The sequence below is a fragment of the Hemitrygon akajei genome, chromosome 5, assembly GCF_048418815.1.
Source record: "Hemitrygon akajei chromosome 5, sHemAka1.3, whole genome shotgun sequence".
NCBI classification, from domain to species: Eukaryota; Metazoa; Chordata; class Chondrichthyes; order Myliobatiformes; family Dasyatidae; genus Hemitrygon; species Hemitrygon akajei.
The window spans coordinates 147,445,849-147,458,007 of record NC_133128.1 but is presented as its reverse complement, the minus strand read 5'-3'; the positions used below and the strand labels follow the sequence as shown (position 1 = coordinate 147,458,007).

Below are 12,159 nucleotides of genomic sequence, written 5' to 3'. Positions count from 1 at the left end.
TCATCAGCCACTCACAGGTTAATTCCTGTTTGATTCTACTACTTTGGGCTTCATTTTTACAAGTACAAGTGGCTCTAATCCCAGGGTATGGTACAACAATTGCTTTTTTAACCCTGACTCCAAGGATGGATTAATTGCTCCTAAACATGGGATGGTTTTGGCCTCAATTCTCCTTAGCATATCAGACGACTGGAAAAATAAGTGGAGGATAAGCAGGACAAGAGAATCTGTGAGGGAAAGTAATGATGTGGAGAAGGAATTCACATTCACCCAGGGGTATAGGGAGTAATTCTGCTTCTTAAAACTCAGTGAAGAGCAGCCCATGGAACATGTATATTTCAATAATGATATCTCCACTGAAATCAACAAGGAAACGCAAACCCACACTGTCAGTGGCTGTTAAGCTGAATAAAGTGATTAACCTTTACACGTTTGGCTCTCCCAATGTGGATGCTTGAAGCATGTCAAGGTGTCCTTGTTATTACTGCCTGATGGCACATAAGGGATGCCACTACTGTTATTTAAGTAATTACTGTCTAACACAGTTTGTAATACTCTTTACCATTGATAATTTTCCCTGTCGCAAGGGAACCACGAACTGCATGTTACAGTGAAGGTCATGAGGTTGTATGAAATGTAGTGCAGTGTGTTAGAATAGCACTTCTATTATCTAAACTTTACTAGAATGCTCCTCGACTACTATGCTGGTAAGATTTCAAGACTGTTGTAGTCTGCTGCCCAATGCAAAATCTGAGAGGACAGACATTACCAACGTGTGCAATGTGCAGGCAAGACGCAGAAGCAAAGACTGAAGAGAAAATGTAAGAAAGAGGTAACCAGCTCTGTTCTCTTCTGGCTAAACCACTTAAGAATTCATATAATTGGATAGAGAAATCCAATTCCCCATTCACCAGAAGTTCCTTACCTTTTCATTGATGAAATATCTGCATGGCTACTGTGCAAGAGTGAAATCAAAGTAAATGTACCAACTAATTTTATAAATTAAATCATGCCAATTTGCACACAGAAGCAAATTAATAACTTTACACATTCCCTCAGTGCCAGTCTGCCCTGTACCTTCACCCCTCCTGTCCCATGATGCCTTGCGGTCACAGCACATCTGATACAGAAGTGTTGGCTTTCAATGAGGAGCGTGAAGATGACCTGGATCGACCCTGGACTTTGAAAGGTTGCACCATCTAGGCATGTGCAGCCACTTATCTAGGCTGGCTGGATGAAGGTGACGAAGCGTGGGTGGAAAAATATTAACTTCTTGAGAGATGATGGCAGATTTATGCTCCATGTTGCCATTGCTACCTCATAGGGGTGACACATCAGCAATTGTAATCATCTCTTGGAGGCCAGATATGTGGACGACAGTGTTTATCCACTCTGAAATCTGTTTGCTAATTTCTGGGCTTGCATTACAGCAGTCTGATCCTTCACTACAGTACCCAGGCAGTCACAGTCTTCAAAAGAAGTTGCAACAGCAGCCATCTGACACAGCCTCATGATTGGCTCCGTAACTGTGCTCATTCCCCATTCTGAAAAAGACTGCAACATTAAACCAAATTCACAGTGTGCCCGTGGAGTGGGCCACCATTCCCATGCTGGAAAGGAGTGCCTCAAAGGCCTGTGCCATAGGCCTCAGACTCCTCAACAATGAATTTGTTGACAATTGGCTGACAGCTCTCCTAATACATTAGGCATTTCCTATCAGTCTTCTACCTTAGGCTACTGTATCAGCTGAATCAGGTGGAGACTAACAGATTTTTGATTTTGCCCATGGTCAAGCTGGCATGTGTGCTTCAATTTCTCTGGCTGTAGATGTCATGGGTCATTTGTGGAAAGGCAACCCTTTGCTAGGAACAGGAGGCTTGTTCTGGTGATGCTTAAAGTAGATGTGCCTGAGCAGATCCCACTTCTCAGAGAGCAGAATTCACAGCCGATTCCCTGGAGGAGCTCTGTATCCATTATCTTTATTTCACAGCACCTTTTCTTTTAAACCTCCAGTTTTGGTCCCTTGCAATCCATGCATCAAACCCTAATCCCAATATGTGTGATAATTTGCTTTAACTGTCAGTTAAGCAAACTGACCCCGATCAGAATATGGCCCAAGTGCGGAGTGAGAGACACCGAAGCAGGTCGATAGTCCAGACTTTAATGCGAACGGTGTTAAAGGGAAAAGAAAACAATAAACAGTGCCATTAACTAAAACTTTCAAATTGAAAATGAAGCCTACACTGCGACTGAAAAGAACAGCTAAGAATAAAACGAATGCCGCTAGTGTTCAGAGTCAGTTGACTCGACAGTCCAATTTCTCAGGCAAGGCAGAATGCAAGCAGGCAGCAAAGTGTTGCTGTGTCCAGCTCTTGACAAACATTACGATGGAATGAATGGAGTTAAATACTACCACTAGGAAATAATTAGCTGACACGTGCACATTCACAAGCACAATTGCTGTATCTGCTGCGCTGCAGAAACCGTGGTTGTGACAGGGCCCCCTCTTTCTAGGCGTAGCCCCTGAGGCGCCACAGACCTGTGTCCGCAGGAAGTCCCGGATGAGCGACTGGTCCACAATATCCTTCAATAATGCTGGTAGGTAAATACCATTGTGTGCACTGCCAATATCGGAGCCAAAGACTTCGATGCAGAGACAGAATCAAGAGCTTTTACAGAGGTAGCTCGATCAAGTGACACTGTGAGATGAATCACTCTCAAAATGAGGACCCTCTGATTGGAGCTAATCGGGCATCTGCTTCAACAATAAAACTAACACAGAATCCCTGAGCCCATCAAAATAAACTTAAACAGAAAGTTCCAGGAAAATGCATTACAAGAGCGAGTCACTCGAGAAAAACAGAAGGAACTCTTAAACCATTAATAACTGTTGTCAAGTAAATTTAACCAATTCAGGTGCTCTTAAAAACCTTAAAGCCCAATGCTCTCTGATGCCCTGCACAGGCCTGAAGAAATCACTACAGGACACCCCTCCCTATAGCTGGAACTTGATGGCCCAGGAAGCCCCGAAAACGTGAGATCCAGGGATGACTCGAGAGACCTAGGGAGCTTGAGAGGGAGGCATGGAGAACTCAAGAGGCAGGGGGACTTGGGGATCCAGAGAGACTGAGAGTCCTGGGAATTCCAACTGACTCAGAGACCGGGGCATCCTGAAAGACCTGGGTACTCCAACAGACTGAGATCAAGAAACCTCGGGCGAGGCTGAGAAGGAGGCTTGGGAGTGTTCGCAATGGGGACAACATTGATAAACCCTAAACACATTGAGTAAGCCTTGGAAACAATCAGAAAAGTAAAAACCTTGGGAATATAGAGAAAAGTCCTTGGGAAACCTTGAAAGCATGAAACTTGAAACCTAGAAAAAGAACCTTTTCAAATCTTGCTCAGTGTTATATCTTCCACAATTTTTCCAGATGCAATTAGGATATACTCTCAATTTTACCAATCAAGACAGCATAGACAGGTTTCTTTCATCGCTAAGAAAGCTGGTTCTCTGTAGATATGTTTAATTTGCTATATGGAAGTTCAATTTTTCCAGTCTGTACCATGACTTTCATCAAAAGGTTAAAAATACTCTTGATAAGGTTACTTTACTTGTCTATTTGCACACTCCAGCCAAGGATCAGCTTTTGTAGTAGCGCTCTTCCAGAATTTTCACTGATGACTTGAATGATGATTTATTGGATCAATTGATAAGCTTAGATAGATAGATAGATAGATAGATAGATAGATAGATAGATAGATAGATAGATAGATAGATAGATAGATACTTTATTCATCCCCATGGGGAAATTCAACATTTTTTCCAATGTCCCATACACTTGTTGTAGCAAAACTAATTACATACAATACTTAACTCAGTAAAAATATGATATGCATCTAAATCACTCTCTCAAAAAGCATTAATAATAGCTTTTAAAAAAGTTCTTAAGTAGTTTAAATACATTAAATACAATCATGCTTGAAGCGTTCATTTGTTATGCAGACCTGAGTCATGGCACGGCAAAGCTGGGAACCTGGGTACCTGTGACTTGTAAAGCTTGGAATGGATACCGGAGAAACTCAACTTAGACTAGGGAAGCTCGGTATACAGACTCGGGAATCCTGGAATGTAGAGCCAGGACATGCACTGAGAATAGAAGGCACCCTCTCGTCAAGCCACCAATGTCAAAACGTCACTGTTCAAACTTCGCTGGGTCCATTACTTGGCAAGAACCTTTTGTCACACTGGAGACAGAAACAAGAGTTTATACATAGGAATACCAATGGAACATTGTTGGCTCAACAAATCACTCTGACCAATGAATCTCATGTCCAAGGTCAGCTACTCGCTCTCTGCTGGGTCCATCTTTGTGTGGTCGAGACTTGCAGTTACTCGGTTCGGATATGGCCCAAGTACCGAGTGAGAGACACTGAAGCAGGTTGATAGTTCACAGACTTTAATGCGAACAGTGTTAAAGGGAAAAGAAAACCATAAATGCTAGGCCAAACAGGGCCATTAACTAAAACTCTCAAAGTAAAAAAGAAGTGAATACTGTGGCTGAAAGGAACAAATAAATATAAAACTAATACCGCTAGTCTTCAAAGTCAGTTAACTCGGCAGTCCAGTTTCTCAGGCAAGGCCAAATGTAAACGGGCAGCGAAGCATTGCTGTGCTGTCTTCAAATCTTGAAAAACACGTGACAGAATGAATGGAGTTAAATACTATCACAATGAAATAACAATTAGCTGACATATGCATACTCACAAGCACAATTGCTGTATCTGCTTCACTGCCGAATCCGTGGTTGTGACACAAACTGAAGGAGGGTTGTCAGGAAACCTGAATTCATTGTCAAGGAGTCGGAGGGTTAAAATGCAGAACTTTCTGCACAATTTTTCAGGTGGTCTTCCAACATGGGAATTGTGGTTTGCTCCTTGAGAACACTATGAATTTGGTTGATAGCGCTGAGGGTTAACAATTAGATCATTAACAGGAGAGGGCAGAAAATGCACCTTTAGAGCACCCAAATGTAACAACACAAATGTAATGACCTTTAGGGCAAAGGGAATCCATTATGACTGATCCCTGGCTGTGACTGAACAGGAAAAAATGGGGCCGGAGGAGGTGCCTGGAATGCCTGTGGCAAGAAATCACTATACAAGCTAACCGCACGCTAGCAAACCATTCTCATCAGGCCAGGTGGAATTCAGAAACTGGCAAGGAATCAGGCGTTCAATGGGAATTAGGTAAATGAAACATTTAGTGTGTCAGGATGCCGACACATTAGGAGAGTTTGAGAAATGACAAAGGAAAGATGTAAATTCATTGCTATGGCTGGGAATTATTGAAGGCTTAGGTCATAGAGTTAGATGACGTTGAGTGGAAAATCCTACAAAAGGTAATGGATTTGGCCCAGTACATCATGGGTAAAACCGTCCCAACCATTGAGTACATCGACATGAAGCATTGGTGTAGGAAATGAGCATCCATTAGCAACTTAACCTCTCCACCTAGATCATGCTCTTTTCTCCCAGCCGCCATCAGGTAGAAGGTACAAGAGCATCAGGACTCGCACCATCAGGTTCAAGAACATTTACTACCCCTCAACCATCAGAAGCTTGAACAAATTGAGATAACTACATTCATTTAAGGATTCTTTTATCTTGTTATTTCATGCTCGTTATTTATGCTAATTATTTATACCTGCATTTGCACAGTTTGTTGTCCATTGATCCTGTTTACATCTACTGTTGTACAGATTTGCTAGGCATGCCCACAGAAACAAATCTCAAGATTTTATGTGGTGACATGTATGTAGTATGATAATAGATTTACTTCAATTTCTATTTTGTCTTTTGACTTTGAAATACAGTTTTCAATTGATCAGAATAGCCTGATATTGTGCTATATATTTTAAGAATACATGAAACTAACTATTAACTATTTTCTACACTGTGAAGATTAATTATTGTAACCAGTTAAATAATTATAATACTGTATATATTTTCACTTCCAGGAGAAAGAATAATCAAGAAGGACATTGTATTTCTTATTGATGCATCAGATAATGTCAGGGGCACAGATTTTGGTTTTGTCCATGAATTCCTTCGACAGATAATAGAGAACGTTGATATTGGAAATGGTGATGTTCAGATTGGTCTGGTGCAATACAGCAATTATGCAGAGACTGAGTTCTATCTGAACACCTACTCGTTAGAAGATGAAATTATGTCTCACATGGAAGGACTCAGACAGAGAGGTGGGATGCCACTTAATACCGGGGCAGCTCTGGACTATGTGCTTAGAAATCACTTCACCAGATCCTCAGGAAGCAGGAAAGACAAGGGAGTTCCTCAGATACTGGTGCTTATCATGGCTGGAAGATCCAGAGATTATGTTACACAATCTGCAGATGCACTGAAGCGAGCAGCTGTTACGGTATTTGCTGTGGGAACCAGGGACGTCGACCCAGCACAAGTGAAAGAAATCGCAAGTGAGGCCGGATTGGGCTTCAGTATAGAGGATTTCCGGTCTCTGCCCAACTTACAGGAGCAGGTGATGATATCATTGTCAACACTGCCTGCTACACGAGGACCCACTCACCTGCCAACCGTTCCTGTCAAACCAGGTACCTCAGCTTATTTGCTGTGTTTAGCTGCTGACTTAATGCTGAAGTAATGAAACTTTATATGAGTGTTTACACAAGAGATCAAAAGTTCTAGGATTTCTAGTGTGGAAAAGAGAATTTTTCTTTGGAGCATTTCCAGAATTTTCCATTTCTGTTTTAACTATCCAGTATCTACAATTTTTTGTTTGATTTTCATGAGCTAATCAGCAACATATGGCCATTAATGGTCTCAGTGCAGAATTATTCCTTTGCATTATTATTATAAATTGCAAAGATATGTTCCAGTTGCTGTTTTTAGATCAGCAAGAACTGAATCCCGGCTGCTATATTCCTAATATTATTATATTATAATCAATCTGTAGTTCTAAACTGGCTGGTATTACATCCCACCTCCCCAGCTGGAAATTTTTCAGTGCTCTTCTTAGTTCTGTCTCTACCTTTACATTGTCATCATCTTCCTCTTTTATAGAATTGAAGCATTGCAGCACTGATACAGACTCTAAACCCAACTAATCCACGCATCTTGTCCCATTTGTGTTCAGAATCAGGTTTAATATCACTGGCATTTGTTGTAAAATTTGTTATTTTGCAGCAACAGTACTATATATATATATATACACACACACAATTAAATTAAGTAAGTAGTGAAAATAGAAAAAAAAATCAAAATAGTGAGATAGTATTCATGGGCTCGTTGTCCATTCAGAAATCTGATAGTGGAGAAGAAGGTGCTGTTCCTGAAACACTGACTCTGTGCTTCAGGCTCTTGTACGTCTTCCTTTATGATAGTAATGAGAAGAGTGCAAGTCTTTGGTGATGGGTCTTCATTATTATGGATGGTACCTTTTTCAGGTATCACCTTCTGAAGGTGTCCTTAATGCTGCAGAGGCTGGTGCCTTTGATGGGGTTGCTAAGTTTACAACTTTCTACAGCTTTTTCCAATCCTGTGCAGTGATCCCTTCATACCAGATGGTGACGCAACCTGTTAGAATGTTGTCTGTGCAGTACCTCTGAGATTCTTTGGTAACGTGCCAAGTCTCCTAATGAAACATTCAGAGTCACGGCTTCTTTGTATGGCATCAATTGGGCTGAGTTGTTCCCTGATCTTGGCAATCCATTTGCAAATGTTTTGCCACCATACGAGGAGACATCATCAGTGCGCTGGCTGTCCTCTGAATGCTCGGCCTTTATATACTTATCAATCAGTTGACTGGTCATCATTACAGAAACTCAATTTTGATAGAGGGAGTGGTTGGTCACATGGCGAACTCTGTGCGTTGTTTTGCCCACATTAGCTTATAAATGTGATTGAGCTCTACTTGTCTACTTATCTTAAACAATAATGAGGTGACCTACAGGGAAGAAGTCATCTCTCTGACACAGTGGTGTCAAGAAACCAACCTCTTCCTCCAAGTGGCAAAAACAAAGGAGCTGGTTGTGGATTACAGGAGGAATGGAGACAGGCTAGCCCCTATTGACATCAATGGATCTGGGGTTGAGAGGGTGAACAGCTTCAAGTTCCTTGGCATCCACATCACTGAGGACCTCACGTGATCTGTTCACACCAGCTGTGTGGTGAAAAAGGCACAATAGTGCCTCTTTCACCTCAGACAGTTGAGGAAGTTTGATATGGGCTCCAAAATCCTAAAAACTTTCTACAGGGGCACAATTGAGAGCACCTTGACTGGCTGTATCACTGCCTGGTATGGGAACTGTACTTCCCTTAATCACAAAACTCTACAAAGAGTGGTGCGGACGGCCCAGCACATTTGTAGTTGTGAACTTCCCATGAATCAGGACATTTACAAGGACAGGTGTGTAAAAAGGGCCCGTAGGATCAGTGGGGACCCAAGTCATCCCAACCACAATCTACTCCAGCTGCTACCAGCCAGGAAATGGTATAGGAGCATAAAAGCCAGGATCAACAGGCTCTGGGACAGCTTCTTCCATCAGGCCATCAGACTGATGAACTCCTGCTGATTTGAGTGTACTCTATATTACATTGATTGTTCTATTTATTATAAATTATTATAAATTACTATGACAGCACATGGCACATTTAGATGGAGACGTAACATAAAGATTTTTACTCCTCATGTATTTGAAGGATGTAAGATATAAAGTCAATTCAATTCAATTTATAGAAATGTTTGAGGAAAGCTACGCTTCTAGGTCATGCTAATTAACAGCCAGTTGATAAAATCCAGTGTAGGGACTGCAGCAAACATTACGTTGGCCAAACTGGGAGAAAACTATCCACAATGATCCATGGACATCAGTTGGCTGTTAAGTGGCACAACACCAATTCTCCCTAGTCTTTACCCATGAAGTCCGAGAGGGACACAAATTCAGCTCAGCAGCAGTGAAAGTCATGCCTTTCATACCCTGTTTCTTTCTTCCTTTGTTTCAGTATTACACCTCGTGTTCTCCCCTGCACCCGACTCCAGCTACCCCACCATCTAGTTCCACCTAACAGCTCCTGTCCCACCCTTACCTGCACTTCTATATACTCATCATCCTTCCTCCTCACCCCCAGTCCTTATGCAGGATCTTGACCCAAAATGTCAGCACAAACTATTTATCTCCGTGCATGCTGCTTAACCTCCTGAGTTCTTCCAATAGTTTGGTTTTTTTTTTGCTCCACCTTCCAGCTTCTGCAGTCTGTTCTTCCCCTCTGCAGTAGAAGTTGGCTTTGCCAGCTCCACTCACATCCCAGCATCAGTTTGACATTTTATAGAACGTTACGTATAGATTAGTAAGGCTCGGGGAAAGACAATGATGTCAAAAGAAAGTAATCCCATTATTAATATTCCTCCATTTCCTTCATGTTCAAGTGTATGTCAAAATCCCCTTTTATGCACCTCTATCATTTTCTAATTCTACCACCACCTGGCAGTGTGTTGCAGGCATCTACCAGTCTCTATATAAAATAAAACTGCCCCTCACATCTCTCTTGAATTCTCTCCACCCTTCCTGCCACAATATTTTCATATCTGTTAAAACTAATTTAGCAGGAACCAAGCAAGAAACTAACATTCTATCATGCTCATGTACAGCACCAGACGCCTGAACCAGACAGTATTCCTATTCCTTACTCTCACTTGGAAGGAGATTAAAATATCTTGAACATATGTAAGAAAGTGTGCCAAATACACAGTTTTATGAAGTCACATTTTCTAAGGTATAGAGGCATTAATAGACATGGTTTAAAGTCTTTGGTTTAAAAACAAAATTTGGTGGATCTCACAGAACTTTGCCAGCAAGTCTGATTGGAACAGCCATTACTCAAGTGTATGGACGACCTTGGATCCTAGGACATTTCCCACATGCTTTTAGGCATGGAATCCTACATTTAACCTGGTGATAGGTGGTGCTGTCATTAATTACTTAAGTATTTTAAATGATTATTTTGTTTTTCAGCTATTTCAGGCTTAGTTTTTATTCATTTGTAATTGTTTATTTCAAATACCTATTTTTTTGTCAAAGGCATATAAACATTGATGATATTATTTTCAACATTTATAGTTGGAAAATCCCTATGTGCAAAGCCTGTCTGAGGCACTTTGAAATTGAGACCTCAGAATGATACCGCCATTAAACCATTTCTGTTTGTACCATACAGTTTGACTAAGGGTGCAATGAGTATGTTTTAATGGAAAGGACAAAAATGAGTTTAAGTTCTATTACGTTGTGCAATTGTGCTAGTTCATGGAAGATTTTCTTTTTGCAATTATCTAAATAATTTCTAGAGGAAGCTTTGGAAAATGAGTGTAGTTTGTATTGTTGATTGTGACTAAAGTGACAAGTATTGCATTTTTGTGGAAGCATTTACCTAGACTTGTTTTTATTTTCTCTACTGGTTGTATGTGGACTGAAATTTTTAAAAATCATGCATTTATTCCAGCTGTATTAGGTAGTGGAAGCAAAAGAGACATAGTGTTTCTTGTCGATGGGTCAGATGAAGTTGGAAACACAAATTCGCCTATTCTCCGTGCGTTTCTGACCAGCCTAATTGAGAATCTTGATATTGGAAATAATGATGTTCAAATAGGCCTGGTGCAATACAGCAATTATGCAGAGACTGAATTCTATCTGAACACCTACTCTTCAGAAGATGAAATTATGCTTCATGTGGAAAATCTTCGGTTAAGAGGAGGAAAAATACTGAACACTGGGGCAGCATTGGATTATGTCCTTCAAAATCACTTTACCAGATCTTCAGGAAGCAGGAAGGCTGATGGTGTGCCTCAGTTGTTGGTGCTGCTCACTGCTGGAAGGTCCAGAGATAACATCAAACCATCTGCAGATGCACTGAAGCAAGCTGCCATAGGTATCTTTGCTGTAGGGACTAAGAATGCGGACCCAGCACAGCTGAAGGAGATAGCAACTAACCCCAGTTTGGTCTTCAGAGCGCAAGAATTCCAATCTTTGACACACGTACAGGAACAAATGATGATACCACTGACTACGCTGACTGTCACTCGAGTATCTACTGAAAACCCAACTCTTCCAAGTAAACAAGGTACTTCAAATTTTCTGTTGTACTCAGTGCTATTGTATTTGTTATCACACTTGTAAAATTCAATACTACATCCTGCATCAAAAGTATTAACTTTTAATTGATATCTAATCAGTAAGATAATCATTTGACTTGCTGTTTACATGCTTGATTGTATAACACTGAATGCATATAAAATTAAAATGAATTGACAAACAGGGGAAGTGTATTTGATGTGCAAAACATCCAATGCATTAAGTTTATCCTGAATGTGACTATTAATTGTTGCAAACAAAGCCGAATGTTTCATAAACAAGTGATTCGGGAGTAAGGTGGTCAGAAAGAAAATCAAGCGAGAATTATGATCAAGGGGCAGCTTTCCAGCTGTTTAAATGGCCAGTGCTTTTAGAAATTATTTTCAGCAGTTCCCAGAGAAGCAGAAAACTTGTAATGCATGGTTCCACAGGCCAGGAGCACAGTCAATAGGTGAAGGAGGACATGTTGGTTATCAAGTGTAGTAGATGGTACATTTTTAAACATTCTATATTTCTTCTGGAACATTGTTTACCAGGAGAAGAGTGCCTACATATAAAGGTACAAATTAGCAGCAGGAATACTCAATTCTTCAACATGTTCCACCATTCCATGTCATACCGGATTTGGTTAGAAATTAAACTTTGCAATCTTTTCTACCCCTGCTGACTTTTCACACACTTCACAATGAAGAATCTACCTTAAAAAATTTCAAGCTGTCTGACTCCGCCACCCTTTGAGGAACAGAATCCCTAAAATTCATAACCATCTGAGAGAAACAAAAATCATAATTGCTGTCTAAATTGGGTGACTCCTAGTTCCAGATTGTCCAATAAAGGAAGCAATCGCTCCATATCTGCCAGTCAATACTGCTCAAGAATGTATATGTCTCAATCAAATCTCCTCTCCAGAAGATGCAAACCTGGTCTGGCCACCTTTCTTTACAAGATAGCTTGCCGTTCCAGGTATCATTTGACTAATGATCTATTAACACTTACA

At 40.8% G+C, this 12,159-nt stretch overlaps 1 protein-coding gene across 2 annotated transcripts in view; it reads left to right on the top strand.

Moving 5' to 3' along the window:
* LOC140728285 (uncharacterized) overlaps positions 1–12,159 on the top strand; it is a 142,331-nt gene that overhangs the window by 65,260 nt on the left and 64,912 nt on the right. For both annotated transcript variants that reach the window (XM_073046786.1, XM_073046785.1), the window contains exons 13-14: positions 6,018–6,629; positions 10,534–11,151. In XM_073046786.1, the coding sequence (XP_072902887.1) occupies positions 6,018–6,629; positions 10,534–11,151 (1,230 nt within the window). The remainder of the gene's footprint in view (positions 1–6,017; positions 6,630–10,533; positions 11,152–12,159) is intronic.